At 44.0% G+C, this 16731-nt stretch overlaps 1 protein-coding gene across 2 annotated transcripts in view; it reads left to right on the top strand.

The window, feature by feature from the left end:
• SF3A1 (splicing factor 3a subunit 1) overlaps positions 1-16731 on the top strand; it is a 55060-nt gene that overhangs the window by 25225 nt on the left and 13104 nt on the right. For both annotated transcript variants that reach the window (XM_082252255.1, XM_082252254.1), the window contains exons 5-11: positions 2017-2091; positions 2717-2867; positions 9851-10047; positions 10157-10274; positions 10357-10542; positions 11619-11740; positions 11904-12197. In XM_082252255.1, the coding sequence (XP_082108381.1) occupies positions 2017-2091; positions 2717-2867; positions 9851-10047; positions 10157-10274; positions 10357-10542; positions 11619-11740; positions 11904-12197 (1143 nt within the window). The remainder of the gene's footprint in view (positions 1-2016; positions 2092-2716; positions 2868-9850; positions 10048-10156; positions 10275-10356; positions 10543-11618; positions 11741-11903; positions 12198-16731) is intronic.

The raw sequence follows: 16731 nt of genomic DNA, 5'->3' as shown, positions 1-16731 counted from the left end.
TACTTTTGTGATCCAGCCAGGAATGTACTTCCTGCGTTGGATGTGCTCCACTCTATGGTAGCGCAATGGAGCCACCCTTGGACAGCAGCATTTTTTGCCTGTGGAGAGGGTAGTATTAGATGCACTAGCATAATGGACTTGACTAATAAATTAAAGTCAAACATACTTTATAAGCAGTTTGGATAAAGATTTTACATGAATAATAGGTAACTATTGTAAGCACCCTTGTTGATGTTAAAGGGTTTATCAAAACCCTCTTAACTGCCACTCTTGCTGGACAGCTTGGCTCAGGAAGTTGAATATTAACAGACTTACTGGCTGGATCATCAGGTAAACATAAGGGGGGGCTAAATAAAAAAAAAAAGCTAATACAACCACCATGTTTAACCACTTAAGGACCGGAAGGGGTAACCTTCTTAATGACCAGGCCATTTTTTTTTTTTTTGCGATACGGTACTGCAATACTTTAACTGAAAATTACACCGTTGTGCAACATTGTACCCAAATAAAATTGATGTCCTTTCCCCCCCCACAAATAGAGCTTTCTTTTGATGGTATTTGATCACCTGTGGGTTTTTTTTTTTTTTCTTTTTGCGCCATAAACAAACAAGAGCAGCAATTCTGAAAAAAACAAAAAAAGATTTTTTACTTTCTGCTCTAAAACATTCCCAATTAAAAAGGTAAAAAAATAGTGTTTCATCATTTTAGGACAATGCGTATTCTGCTACAAACTTTTGGTAAAAATCCAAATAAGTGTATATTGATTTGCGCAAAAGTTATCACTTATACAAACTAGGAGAAAGATTTTTTTTTTTTTTTTTACAAGTAATGGCGGCGATCAGCGTGTTTTTTTTTTTTTTTTTTTTTTTTTGTGGGACCGCGACATTGCGGTGGACAGATAGGACACCTAACTGACACTTTTGGGGGGACCAGTGACGTTACTACAGTAATCAGTGATAAAAATATGCACTGTTACTGTACTAATGACACTGGCAGGGAAGGGGTTAACACCAGGGGCTATCAAAGGGTTAAATGGGTGCCTAGGGGATGCTTTCTAACTGTGGGGGTTGTATTCACTGGATGAACAGAGACCTGTGTTCCTAAATAGGAGAAACACAGGATGCCTGTGTCCATTACTGACAGAACAGCAGTCTGCATTTTTACATCGGCAGACCTCTGTTCTGTCTCCATGGGGAGTGATCGCGGGAACCGCCGGACTTGCTGATTGGCTCCCTCTCTAACCAGTTGGCGCGCATGCCCCTAACTGCTACACGAAACGACACGACTTGCATGTATGTCGTTTTGCGTAACAGAGCCAACCTGCCGCAGTAGAACTACAGCGGCTGGTCAGCAAGTGGTTAAGGGGTGGTAAGCTGCAATAATTACGTTTTTGCTTTTGGGTTTGGATCTGCTTTTAAGCTCTTGCTTTACCAATTTAAAAGTGTGCTGAAATTTGTAAATATATGAAAAACCATAAACGGCTGCAGAATATTAAAGTGCATTTAGGAACTAAAATGGCAAGCAGAAGATCTGTAAGTATAAAGTTTGGTGATTTTCAATTGCAAAACCATGAAACACAAAGGAAATCGAAAACTATTAGCCCAATTTTCCCCTTTTTATAAACATCCCTGTTTGTGTCTTACTCCATTTCACAAGTACATAAAAAGCAACTCTAATGCAAATGTTCTCCATTTTTTGACTTGTTTTGTCCCTTTTTAGGGATAATATTCTGGCATATTTAAGAATATTTTCTTGTAACTGCTAGAAACCTTTCTAAATGCTTGTCAAGGAAGCAAGCTGCGGACCTTCTGGTATAATATGCTTGCTGTGTTTGAATATATTTAATACTACGTCTGTTTCCTATGTATGCTCGGGCAGCTGTTCAACAGCAAGTCATTGCAGGCTGGCTGGGATGTGACTGACTTTATTACAAAGCTATTAATAAAGATGACCGTGTGAGCTCCCCTTCCCTGACACTGGATAGTACTTTGTAAGTGATCTCTTCGTCTGTTTCAGATCCTGATTCCTCCAAAGGGATTACTCACCAAGCTGAAGAAAGAAGCCGAGTACCCCACGGAAGTTTTAGACCAGGTAATTGTTCGATCTTTTTTGGCAGCAGTTTTTTTTTTTTTATCATTTTACAATTCAAACCACATTCTTCCTTTTTATTTTTTATTGGGTTTCCGTTAATGTCTGGGACAGTATGTCATGCCATCTAAAGTATTTACATTTTGTAAAAGCATTTCTATTGGCTCACATCTGTATAATATTTTATCAATTTGACATTGTGTTTACTGTTATGAACTAAAGTACAGTCTGTTTTTAGAAGACCATTTTGACTAAAGAAAAGTGGTGTTCAATGTAATTGGCTGAAAAGCAAGTGGAATTTATTATATATGTGTGTGTGTATATATACATATTAAATGTCAGTGGATATAAAACGCATTTCATTTAGATTTGGTAACCTTTTAGGGTTAGAAAATTCCTCTTTTGAGATGAATAAAGAAGTGAGCCTGGTCTGTATTTGAACTACTGGTTGAATATTCTCATAAGGCACCTTATTTTATTGAATTACGTTTGTAGTAGAGCAGATTGTTTTTATTTACTTTTTGTCCTCCCCTGCCTACAGTGTGATGGTCTGTGAAGCAGAATCAACCATCAGGTCGACAGACTATTTGGATCCTTGCTTTAAAATTTTCATCTTCCCTATGTTTAGGTGCGTTACCGCGTGGAGTGGGCTAAGTTCCAGGAAAGGGAGAGAAAAAAAGAGGAAGAGGAAAAAGAGCGAGAACGTGTGGCCTATGCGCAAATAGATTGGCATGATTTTGTAGTAGTGGAAACAGTTGACTTCCAGCCTAATGAACAAGGTAGGAACTGATCACTGCTTGAATAGGAATTTCTAATTATTTGATACCTTTGATCAAATATGATGACTTTATAGTGCCTCTTATCCCAACATTTCCTTTCAGCATAAATGCATTCCGAGTTACTAATTCAGTATATAGAAAGTTGCCTCTTCTCTAATTTTGAATAGCTTGTTTTGAGCTTAGGAAAACTCTTAAGTTAGGGGCAATGCCCTCTTGTCAGCAGAGAAAATGTATATTATGGTAACAACAAATTCATACTCGGTGGGGCATTTTGTACCTAGAACAATATGAAAGATGCAATGATACCTAGAAGCCTGCGATGTAACATATCCCCAGAGAAAAAACAATAATGAAAAAAGGAATGGTTCCACTATTTCACAATGTGGCAGGTATTGACTTCCTTAAATTCTTAATTGATAAAAAAAAAAAATAGAAATCTAAATCTCATTGAAGTAGAAATGAATGCCCTAAAGGAGATATTGGCACCTCATTCTAAGGAGTAGGCTTATCTCAAATATTCTAAGGAACGTTTAGAAAGAGAGGAGCAACGAAAAAAGAAAAGAGAAAAGAGAAATTCTTGTGGTACTGTGAAGATTAGACTTCGAAAGATTAGGAGGATATAGAGATCAATGATACTCTTGAAGAGCAGATGGAAGATGTTCCTTCCATTCCTACTTTAGTTTGGATGAAAGAAACTAGAGGGGAACAATCAGGGTGTTGTACCTTATATCGATCTTAACGTTAAAGGAAAACGCCCCAAAAAATCAGGACCATTTAATTGGGGGGGGGGGGCTACTTGGGGAAGGTTAGGAATACCATTCCAGGGACAGGTACTATGGATATGGTAGTCCCGTAACCCTCATATAAAAGCCCCCACTGACTCCTGAAGTTTACACTCCACAGCATGGATCTAGAGCTCTACCGAGAGATCAAATGGAGCATAACTACTATGAACATCCAAGGGATTATGATCCGGCGCCGTAGACACCCATATTATCCCCCAAGTCCTGTCTTATCCCCACCACCTCCCTGATCTTTTTTAGAAGGGGGCCCAAAGCCAAAAGGGAACGAAAAAAGAAGAGGGTGTAGGGGTGGAAAGAGAAGCCAGAGCAAAAGAAGGAAGCATTAAAAAATAAAGGATTAATATATGCCCCCTCCCCCCAAGAACATTAATAAATTTGATTGTTTATATAAACAAACCGGTTCTTAAACTTAGTCCCCATTCACACTAGCGCGACTTGGTCGCCTGACAAGTCGCGGTGGGTCGCCTGCCATTGATTAGCGCAGGACCCGTTCTAATAGGAGCGACACAAGTCGCTCCGACTTAGAAAAAGGGTCCTGTACTACTTTGGGGCGACCTGGAGGCGACCTGCATTGACTTGATGATATGAAGTCCGTGCATATCGCGCCGAGGTCGCGGTGCACGCTGTGCACCGCGACTTCACAGGTCGCCGCAGCAAGTAGCGTCGCCCCTGTGTGAACGGGGTCTTAGTATAAGAACTTTTCTAAACAATCCTAGATCGGTTTACTCCATGGAAAGTGTGGACAACGTTGTACAAACTGGGTCATTATTCAACCCCCTAGGCGCTTTTCCCCCTGGTTTGGCTGTGTTTAAAGACCTTATGATAAAGGACTTGGAACATTTTAGGATTAAGAATAGGTCAGATACACATATTTAGGAATGTGTGAGGTGTCTTTGTGAAAGGAAAGGCCTGGTGCTCCACCCCACGGTCAAATGGGAATGACAATGGAGGACGACTGTCTGTTAACAGTGGATGTGTCCTCTCTTTACTATTTTTTTTTTTTTTCCCCTCAAAAGGAATAACTTGCAGTTATTTGTTTGAGGGTACTGATTCAGTACTAGAAATACAGAAAAATTTAATTTTGACACTTGGAATTCTGTACATGTCATAACTATTTCTGGTATGTGGACCGGTTTTTCTTACAGAAAACCGTATTCGCCATAGGGGGCCAAATTTGCTCCCAGTGTGGCCAATCTCTTTATGGCCCACTGGGAGGAGGTGGCTATGGCATGCTGCGGGAGGAATTTGTACTCTGGCGGCGCTATAAAGATGAAGCCTTGATGTTCTGTAAAGGTTTGGAGGAGAGTTTGCACCAATTCATGACAGAAATAAATTCCAAAATTTTTTTATAAATTACGTTGAATTATGAGTTTACCTCTTCTGAAATAAACATTTTGAACTATACAATTATTAGGGATGGTAGTGGTTTTAGTACTACAACTTTTTTTAAAAAGACTAACACAAATGGGTACATCCCAATACAGAGTTGTCACCACCCTAGCTGGTTGCTGGGCACCCCCAAAAGTCAGTTTTTGAGGATTTGACGAAACTGCTCTAAAAGAAATTACTTTATGAACCAGTCCATAGTGATCAAACAGCGGTTCATTGAGAAGGGCTATTTGGGTCATTCACTTGATGAAACTATACAGCAAGTGGCATCTGTCGATTAGAAATAGTCTCCTTGTACTGTACCCAGAGAGAGGGGGGGAACAACACACAAAAGCAGTGGTTGTTTTGCACTTCATAATCAAGTCATCTTAGTATCATCAACAAATTGTTAAACATTGGAACATTCTAAAAATTTGATGCGGTATTGGGCCCCATACTCCCGGATGGCCCCAAAATAGGGAAGGCCTCTGCACTTTATGGCACCTAATGTCATAGAGCCACTGATTTTTAAACCATCTTTCTTTGGTAATTTATGGGGTTTCTTCCCTTGTCAGAGATGCTCTGTATGTAGATGCTGTGGATCCAATTCTACTAGGACTCAGACCTTTTTGGAATCCACAGTAACAGGTCATCTAAAATACTTTGTTTTATAACCTGTTCCACAAAAAATGTGTTGTACCTCTTACAATGTTTATTATTTTATTTTATTTATTTCAGGTACTTGTATAGCGCTGTCAATTTACACAGCGCTTTACATATACATTGCACATTCACATCAATCCCTGCCCTCCAGGAGCTTACAATCGAAGGTCCCTAACTCGCATACATACGCAGTGGGGCCAATTTTTTTTTATACAGGATCCAATTAACCTACCAGCATGTCTTTGGAGTGTGGGAGGAAACCGGAGTGCCCGGAGGAAACCCACGCAGGCACAGACTCCAGGCAGGTAGTGTCGTGGTTGGGATTTGAACCAGCGACCCTCTTGCTGCTAGGTGAAAGTGCTAACCACTACACCACTGTGCCGCCCAATGTAGCTGTGGGTTACAATTTGTAGGAAGAACCACAAGAACTCTGCAAATACGTATAGGGGAACACATTGCCAATATTAAGAAGGGGTTTATGAAACTGTTTATCTAAACATTTTGCCCTTAAAGAGGAAGTAAAGTAAAAAAAAACAGAGAAAAAAAAAAGCCCTGTAAAGAGAAAGGCATAATGAGCTAGTATGCATCGCATACTAGCTCATTATGTAGTACTTACCTTAAAACGAAGCCCCCGCCGTGCCGCCACCTCAGCGACAGGACGGCGACATGTCCTGCCGTCCCGCTTCCGGGTTTGCGTCCTCCGGCCATCTGATTGGCCGGAGGCGCGATTACATCACTCCCGCGCATGCGCGCGGGAGCCGCCGTTCACGGCACCGAGCTCTGAAGGAACGGCACGGGTGGCCGTTCCCTCAGAGCGCCTGCGCCGATGACGTCATCGGCAGTTTGCGCTGTAAATATCTCCTAAACGGTGCAAGTTTGGGAGATATTTATAGCACCTATAGGTAAGCCTTAATATAGGCTTACCTATAGGTAAAAGTTTATACAAGAGGGTTTACAACCTCTTTAAACGTGACCTTAATCCATCAGCATTAAATGTAATGGGGATAGAATCCTTTTCATCCCACTGGCAGGGGAGCAATGTAGTCCGTCAAATTTCCTGGAGGGAGACCGGCTGTATTTTTTTAGCTCAAAACCCTCTGTCCAGAAGCATTAGACCTAGAACAGGACATTAGTAGTTCTATTAGTTATAGCTGAGTCAAGGGAGGTATTATAAGGGATTCTTTCAGATGAGTGGGTATGGAACTGCTTATAGTGTATATCCCTTTAGGTGTGTAGGGTGAAGTGATCCATTGTGCAAATTGGCAGTCAAACATATCAAAAACTTCTTCTTCTACAATTGCAGGACCTTCTTGGTAAACAAATTTGTAAACCACTAACTTGATCAAACTATACATTATACATTAAAGTGACTGCTCTAATTATTCTTTGACATCCATGAAAAGTGTCAAGTGCTATGATACAATGTAAAGTCCATAAAGTGACGTGCTAATTTTGGTTGATTTTCAAATATATTTTGTGGTGCTTTGGTGATTTTCACATGTGCTCCCCCTTCTCCACCTCACTCACCAGAATTTCTCCCCTGTTGAGGGGTAAAACAGCATTTGCAGCAGGGGAGCACTGGCAGGGGGGTGCCTTTTACAAAGACGCAATGGTGTTGATTTACTGTGTCTTTGTAAAAGGCACTCCCCCAGCCAGTGCTCCCCTGCTGTTCCTGCCGGTGTTTGACTCTAACAAGTAATCACTTGGACAGGTTAATTTGGTTGGTAAGCAGAGTGGTTGGATCCTTATGGTCAATATAGTCCAATCTAGAATTTGTTCCTCCTCAGTGAGGAATCTGGAGGGACAGTAGACCATAGGATAAACCAATGCAGCCCTGTATTGTGTGAAACCACAAAGTGCTGCAAGTTCTGTTTTACCCCTTAAAAGGAGAGAAATTCTGGTGAGTGAGGCGGAGAAGGGGAAGCACCATAAGATATATTTGAAAATCAACCAAAACTTTCTGTTTTTTAGCACATCCCTAAATGGACTTTCTTTACATTGTATCATAGCACTTTTCACGGATGTCAAGGAATATTTAAAGCACAGCAGTCACTTTTTATTTTATATTACGGTATGTATCCTGTATAGTTTTAAGTTAGTGGTTTTACAAACTTGTTCACTAAGAAGGTCCTGCAATTCTAAAAAGGCTTTTGATACATTTGTCTGCTAATTTGCACAGTGGATCACTTCACCCAACACCCTATATATAGGCCCCCTTTAAAGGGATATTCACTATAAGCAGCACCATACCCACTCCTCTGAAAGAATTATTTGCTGACCCTACCTTGGTAGTAGTCTCAGTGTGGGGGTAGCAGCTTAGTAACCATTTTTGTCCATAGCGCAGAACGTTTTCTCTTTTTTTGTGTTTGATTATAAGGGATTGCTCTTTAAATTCTATACAAGATATGTATGATTGGCCTTTATTGGTGATTCATTTAATCGATGGAACTTTTAGAGTCCATTTCAGTTTTAATCTTCTTTTTGATTTTAATTTTATTTTTGAATATTATTATTTGATGTTCATGATCATTTTTATTTTTTTTTTTAATTTAAAAAAAAAAAAAATTCAGCTAACACGGTGCTCTTGGAGTACGCTGCCACTTTGTATTGTGTAGATCTCTTAATCTAATAGCTCATTTTTTAGTAGACCACTGTAATGGGTCCCCCCCCCCCCCCTCCCCTTGGTGGGATGCACATATGTAGCAGGGTGTATTATCTCGGTTTTATTTCATTGCGTAACAAACTAATTTTTTTATACATATGAGTTGGGGACCTGTTTGGTGTCCGGACTGGGAAGTGGAAGCGCTCTCTAGTGTCTCTTATACACAACAATACCTAATCCTGCCATCTGTGAGCACCGCTATTCCCATTGTCCCAGTGACAAGTCTCTTACGACAAAACGTATGTCAGGCGGTGGCTGAAGCGGTGACGTCTGCACGCCAGCCAGGGCTCTGGATGATTATGTATACAAATGCCTCTTCTCTTTTTAGCTTTGTAGGTAGATGTCTTTTTAGTTAATGTTTTAAACAGACATTGCGTAATGAGGATCTCTTCTTTTTCTTGCCTACTATGCTCCATATGATTGTTTATGAGTACTTTGTGGTGAAGTGCCATTTGGTGAGATAAACTGCAGTGTGTGTCTAAAGCAATTGATTTTTTTTTTCACCATCTGTACCATTTTAAGAGATTTCCCTTTGCTTCCTGTCCTATATCCAAACAAGAAGTAAGAAATCCCTGTAAATGAAGGAATATCCTTGGGAACCCCCAGGTACAAGGGTCCCCATTGAAAGATTTCCCCCTCTATTACTTTTTGGAGACAACCCAAATTTTGGGATTTTCTTTATTTCACTTTCAGTGATAATGGTAAACAGGACAAATAGAGAGGGTGAATCTCCTTAACAGGGGGCATTGTAAGCAATAAAACCTGACAGGGGTTCTAATCCCTCTCCCCCCTTTCCAAAACTAAAAAAAAAAAAAAAAAAAATTGCCTTTAGTTATACTTTATTGCAGGGAATTCATTAAGGTAACAAAATAATGTCATGGCATTACAACCACTTTAAACATAACATGCTTTTTAAAGAAAAATGTAGTGGTTTTGTGTGGTGTGTTTTTTTTTTTTTTTTTTTTTCTTCTTTATAATTTGTTATAAACCTATGTGCCGGGTCACACTTGTGCGATGCGGGAAGGCTGCGAATTCGCAGCCTGTTCCCGCATCGCAAACGCACATCTGGCAGTTCACACTGCCATATGCGATACGCTGGGGGTGTCAATTAAGTGTTAACGACACCCCCAGTTTGATCGCATATCGCAGTGCGATCTGACAGTTCGCACAGGATCGGATCGCACAAGTGTGAACCACTGTGCGATCCGATCCTGATGCGGCTGAAAAGATGCCTCATGTGCGACTTTTGTGCGGGTGCAGTGCGAATTCAGCCATACAAAGTGTATGGCTGAATTCGCACTGCACATCCGATCGCATGTAATGAAGGAGCAGTGCGCTCCGATATTACATGTGATCGCCACACATGCGGAAGTGTGAACCGGCACTAAAAGAAAAATGTATTTAAAAAAACTATACATTCCCTTTTTAAAAGCATATGGGGCATTTTTATGTTCATTGAATTGATAAAAAGGGTATTTTTGTTTCAGGTAACTTTCCACCTCCTACAACACCGGAGGAACTGGGTGCCCGCATATTGATCCAAGAGCGATACGAGAAATTTGGTGAAAGTGAAGAAGTTGAAATGGAAGTAGAGTCTGATGAGGAAGAGGAAGTAAAGGATAGCAAGGCAGAAGAAAGCACATCTCAAATGGATCAGGATACTCAAGTGCAGGATATGGATGAGGTGATATAGCTATAGTTTGTTTTCCCCCTCTCCTCTAAGTGATCTATATCCTTTGTCCATGTAGCCAACGTTCACCTTAATGTATGTTTGTTTTTCTCTTTCTTTACAGGGTTCAGATGATGAAGATTATGCACAGAAAGCTCCTCTGCCCCCTGAGTCACCAATGCCACCACCTTTGCCTCCTACGCCGGATCAAGTTATAGTTCGTAAAGATTATGATCCAAAAGGTTGGTGTAACCATTCTCCCCTAGTCAATGTGTTGTGCTGTAGTGTCGAGTCCTTAACCACTTTGTGTTTCTTTTCTCTTAGCTTCTAAACCACAACCACCTGCTCCTGCACCTGATGAATACCTCGTATCTCCTATTACTGGGGAGAAGATTCCTGCCAGCAAGATGCAGGAGCACATGCGTATTGGACTTTTGGATCCTCGATGGTTGGAGCAAAGAGATCGCTCTATCCGAGAGAAGCAAGGGGATGATGAAGTTTATGCTCCAGGTGAGCAGAACAGAATTTAGCAACGGTGTTTATGAAAAACATAGTACATTTTTAACTGAAAGGATAAGTTCACTTATCATAACATGTTACACTCATATTCAGGGTGTAACATGTTACGATAGGAATAGCTCTCTTCAGACCCCCTTCAGCCCTGTGGTAGTTCATAGATTTTTCCTGTCAGTAAGTATCTGCTTGCCCATACGAGGGACGAGCAAGCAGATACACTGACAGATCTACAGGGGTCCTGCATGGCATCAGTGATATGCTGATCGCTGGTGTATTGCTTTACAGGCTCCTACAACAAAAAATAATGCCCATTTTTTTTTTTCTGCGTTATTTTTTGGCAATATGTGAACTTATCCTTTCAAAGTGTTTCTAAACCTAAGACATTAAATATGAACATAGCCTATCCCTCTATAGTGTGTACTTTTTTCAATTAAAAGAACTAAGTGTCATTATTGTCTGCTGCTTTGTTCCTCTGCAATCATCAGCATGAATCTCTTCTGACCATTTTTCCTGACACCAAGAGAAAAATGAAGACAGGGGAGGGAGCTCTATCGGAGTGACACCCTCAGCTCAGTTCCTCTGTTCCTGTGTGCTGGGGGGTTGTCCCCTCCCTCCAGTCAGCACTCGGAGCTCTCCTCACTGAACTCTGCAGAGTAACTTAATCTCTCCGCCCCCTTTTTTTCTGAACTCTCAGACATGCTTATAAATTCAGCATTTTGAATGGATGCAGAGAAGAAAAGACTGCAGATAGACAGGTACAACGTATGTAGAAGGATTTGTTTCATCTCTGTGTATCACCTTCACTGGGTATATGTAAGGGTTTACAACCACTTGAAGCTCCTTTTTATAGGTTTTACAGGTTAGGTGTTCTCAAGTTTTTGGTTTTATTTAAATTCTTGCTTAGTTTTATAGGAGTACTAATAAAGTTGTCTGTAAAATGATACCCTGCTCTGAAAGGGAGAGAATTGTACACCCACATGTGTCCCTTTCTGCCTCTTTTTATTCCTTGTGTTAAAAATTTGGATGTAATTTGTGTTTCATCCTTTCGCAATTTAATCTTTCTTCATCAGGGTTGGATATTGAAAGCAGCTTGAAGCAGTTGGCGGAACGGCGTACCGATATTTTTGGTGTTGAAGAAACAGCTATCGGTAAAAAGATTGGCGAGGAGGAGATCCAGAAACCAGAGGAGAAGGTATTTAAATATGTTTTATGTAACAAACTGGTGATAAAACTTACGTTCTGAACTTTGTAAATTGGTTTTATTAGGAAGCAATGGATAACATGTAGGAGTTCCACTTTTAAAGCTGGTCAATTCTTGGTAATTGTACGTATAATTTTATTTTTGTTATGTTCAGGTTACATGGGATGGACACTCTGGCAGCATGGCACGTACCCAACAAGCTGCACAGGCCAATATTACGCTACAGGAACAAATTGAGGCCATCCATAAGGCTAAAGGTCTGGTTCCTGAAGAGGATGGCAAGGACAAGATTGGACCTAGCAAGCCCAATGAAATCACACAGCCGCCTCCTCCATCCTCTGCATCTACCATGCCCAGTTCTGCTCCACCCATCAACTCTGTTCCAAGACCTCCACCACCAGTGTCTATTCACCAGCAGATCAATCCTCCTGTGTCCCGGCCACCATCTGTAAGTATTTACTTTTCTTTCATGGCTTTTTACAGGGTGGTTATCTTTCTCAGCAATGTAAAGCTTCTATTTTCATTTGGTAAATGAGAATGTATAGGTTTACATAAATATATTATTAAATGCTGGGACTGTCTAGATCATTTTCTCCAGCAAACTTATCCATCTTGCCTATTGGTAATCCTTTTAATGCCAACGCAGAAAGTTTGACTTTCGTGTGTGTGCTCACAGTAGAAAAGTATTGGTGAACAGAAAAAATATGTAACTTTGTGAGTATTAGTCAGGGTGGTGTCCTAGCTTACCCTATGTGCCCATTTTTTTTTCTCTTTCTTAAGTCGTGTTATACCAAAGTGTCATGATGCGCATCCCCTAAGCATATAGTTTCCCCCACCACCCTAAGGTCTTGAGTGATTCACACACTCTTCAAAATCCATCCCATTTGGACCGTGCATCTCCTGTTTTACTGTGGACTCATTTTATTCTGATGAGAAGTTTGTACACTACCTGTTCCTTTTGTCTGGAGTGGTAAGTATATGCTCTGAACTGTTTGGGGAAGGTTGTTGGAGTCTTAAGCTGGCCATGCACTGTTAGAATGTGGGCCGATTTCAGAGGTACTAGCTAGAATACTAACAGTGAGTGGCCCTGCCTGCTCAGCTACTGTGTTGACTTTTGTCGGAGGAGCTAGGCTGAACTTTGTTGGCTGAACAGCGTGCAGGCACGCTTTGGTTATTCAGCTCTCACAATAGTCTAGCAGTAGTACATCTACAGTGTTTTTGTGGATGTAGAAATCTTGAGCCTGCAGGCTGACTGACCCAAACATATTAGTGTATGGTTAGGTCACCTTCCAACACGTCCCCCCCCCCCCCCCCCCCCCTTCTTGAAAATCATTAATTTCTCTTACGTCCTCCGACAGTCGCCGCCTCTTCATATTCGTCACATATGGGGTATTAGACTTTGCTCCGAAGGAGTAGCTAGGCAACAGAATATGTTAACAATAAAGCTTTAACATATCCCACCCTCAAGGGGTGGTCCCCTCAGTCAATACCCTCCTACTTCCTGCAACCATATCTCAGTTTTAATGTCTAGCTTGTCAGGAGTGGCTGGCTCTCTCTGTGCTGGGACTTTTTGTCCCAGACTCTTTCTTCTTTTTGATTTTTGTTTGAGTTTTCTCTCTACCTTTACTTAGCTGTTATTTTTGTCAGCATTAGTTAGTTCTTCGGACGAAGAGGATCATGCGGACTGGGTCTCGGGCTGATCCCCCTGGTCGCAGGTCGTGGGTCAGTGGCTTCCCAGTCTGCCATCGAGCGTTCAGCCAGGTAACGCTCCTGGCACGGTGAACGACCCATCCCTGTTCGGTGCAGGGATGATTGGTGAGGTGGCTACCTCACCGGACGCTGTGCGGTTTCTGAACCGCCATTGTGTGCGTCTTGATTTGCGACTCTCCCTGCCTCATGTGCAGCGGCTTGTTCGCCTGTGCGGGTTCCCCACGCCATGTGAGGTAAGTGTATCTATGTGGGGACCTGTCTGTCTGGGGGGGGTCTCAGTCTGGGACTGTGTAACCTGCCTTTAATCACACTGCTTGTCTCCCTATATCTCGGCTGCATGCTGTGGGCTGCAAGGGGGGGGGGGAGCTGTATGACACTGAGTATGTCAGGCTGGGCAGTGTGAGGAGCTGTGTGCTGTGGGGCATGTTTTTAATGGCATGTTGGGGCATATACAGCGATCGCTGCGGCGATCTAACATGTATCCATATTTTGGGATAATTTTGTGTGTGATTTTATGCACTGTGGAGCTGCGATTTCGGCGCCAAACGGCGCCATTTTACCGGCGCCCGCTCCGGCCGCATGGTTTACATGCACGGCGGCCATTTTCTTGTAGCCTCCATAGGCTTACATAGAGCGCCCTGGCAGCATCACTTCCTCTCTCCTGGAAGCACCGATCGAGGCAGCAGCAGCAGCGGAGTCTCCTCAGGTTTTATCCTTCTATTCCTGTGTTCCATTGCCTGTATTCAGTCTGTATATTCCCTGTGGGGGTCTCATTGTGCCTGAGTGTGGTGCGGTGGGCTGCGCTTGCCGCGCTTGCTGTAAGGGGGCAGTTAACCCTTGGTTGTCTGGCATACAGGGGCAATGGATTCTCAGGAGGGCAAGTTTCCCACAGTATTGGTGGAAAGCCAGGGGACCGCTGTTTCCCCCCCAGGGGGGGATTTGGCCACTATTGTGGCTGGCCTTGCTGCACAGGTGCAAATGCTGGTGGCTGCTCAATCTACTAAACGGCCCAGAGTTGCTCTGTCCTCTGATTCTGAGGGTGAAGGTGATGGGGCTGTTCTGGCGGGGACCCCCCTATCGGGGTCCCGCTCCTCTCTTGATCTAGTGGGGTCTGAGGTAGAGGCTGAAGTTGAGGGGGTTGATAATTCTCCCCCTGGCTCGCCTGAAGAGCTTGCAATCATGGATGAGTTGATTGCTTCCATTAAGCAGACGCTACGTTTGCAGGACGAGGTGTGTCCCCCAGCTGCCTTGGCGGCTTATGGGACGCAGAGAAAACGCAGGACGCCGCAGGTTTTTCCCTGCAATGCTGATTTTCAGCGCGCTGTTAAGGACCAATGGCGCGATTTGCGCAAGCCTTTTGCGGTACCAAGTAAATTCAAGCTGCGTTATCCTTTCTCGCCTGCCACTGATGAACGGTGGTGTGTGCCTCCGCCAGTGGATCATGCTATTGCGGTTTTGAACAAAGCCACTGCGATCCCTGCAGAGGGATCCCCTATTTTCCGTGATGCCACGGATAGGAGACTGGAGTCTCTTGCCCGTCATACTTATTCTGTTACGGGTTCTATGCTTAAGGCTCTGTTTGCTTCTCTCATGGCGGCCCAGGCGATCGCAAGTTGGACGCAGATGCTTAGGCGCGTCCTAGTGGCCGATTCGGCCTCAGCGGCGACCCTGGATATGGTGGATCAGATCCACCAGGGTGTCATGTATCTGTGTGATGCGGACCTGGACCTGATTCCGTTGGCCGCGCGTGTGCACAGCGTGGCGGTGTTGTCTCGCCGCCTGGTTTGGTTGAAATGTTGGTCGGTGGACCAATCTTCACGTAAAACCTTAGCCAATCTGCCTTATGATGGGTCTCGCCTTTTTGGGGAGTCCCTGGATGTGTTGATTAAGGGGATTACCGGGGGTAAGAGCACTCTCTTGCCCCATTTCCCCAAGGCTAAGGGGGCTTCTGGGAAGAAGCATGCTAATTTTCGGCCCCCTCAGGGGTCCTTTCGTGCCTTTCGGCCGCACTACAAGGGCAAACCGTTCAAGGGCCAGGGCTCTCAGAAGAAACCCTGGTCTGGAAAACAGAAGTCCGGCCAATCCGGACCTGCGGCCCATAACAGTTCGGCCTGAAGGGGCGCCCTCACCCAGTTTTGGGGTGGGGGGACGCTTGCTCGGTTTTCTTCAGCCCTGGTTGGCCCGTGTGCGGGACAGATGGGTTCTGGAAATCGTTCGATCTGGTTACAAGATCGAGTTTCTCTCTCGGCCAGAGAGCAGATTTTTTCCCTCAAATCTACAACTGTCTCCAGAGCGCCTGCGGGATCTGCACCTGGCGGTGCGGGACCTGAGGGCTCAGGGAGTGGTGGTTCCGGTGCCTCATCGGGACAGATTTCGGGGGTTTTATTCCAATCTGTTCACTGTGCCCAGAAAGGAGGGCAAGGTTCGTCCAATTCTGGACTTGAAAGCTCTGAACCGCTCTGTGAGGGTTCGCAAGTTCCGCATGGAATCCCTGCGCTCGGTGGTGGCTGCCCTGGTTCCGGGGGAATTCATGGCCTCCATCGATTTGAAGGATGCGTATCTTCACATCCCCATATTCGAAGGTCATCAGAGATACCTTCGATTTGCCATTGCGGAGGATCACTACCAGTTCGTGGCGTTGCCCTTTGGGCTCGCCTCGGCTCCGCGGGTCTTCACCAAGGTGCTTGCACCGGTTCTGGCATTATTGAGAGCCCAGGGCGTTTCTGTCCTGGGGTATCTGGACGACATTCTGATTCGGTCTGCGACCAGTCAGGGTCTGGAGAAGGACCTGTCTGTCACGATGCAAACTCTGCAGGAGTTCGGTTGGACGATAAATGTTCCAAAGTCGACACTGAGTCCGTCGGTTCGTCTTCCCTATCTGGGAATGATACTGGACTCGGTGCAGGCGAGGGTCTTCCTGCCGGAAGACAAACTCAGGACTCTTCAGGAGGAAGTCAGGTCCCTCAGGGACGTTCCGAACTCGTCTCTGCGGACGTGTATGAGATGTCTGGGATTGATGGTCTCGGCTTTCGAGGCGATTCCTTTCGCGCAGTTTCACACGCGGGGTCTCCAGGCGGAGATCTTGTCCAAGTGGGACGGGCGACCTCAGTCTCTGGATCTTCAGATCTCGTTGAGTCATCGCACCAGGGAAAACCTTCTGTGGTGGCTCCAGTCCCCGTTGGTGTCCGGGGGCAAGTCGTTTCGTCCGATCTCGTGGACGATAATCACCACGGATGCCAGCCTGTCGGGCTGGGGTGGTGTTCTGGGCGTTC

This window comes from Pelophylax lessonae (assembly GCF_965119305.1).
Source record: "Pelophylax lessonae genome assembly, chromosome: 1".
In the NCBI taxonomy this organism is placed as follows: Eukaryota; Metazoa; Chordata; class Amphibia; order Anura; family Ranidae; genus Pelophylax; species Pelophylax lessonae.
Note: the sequence above shows the minus strand (reverse complement) of the source record. Positions and strands in the feature narration are given on the sequence as shown.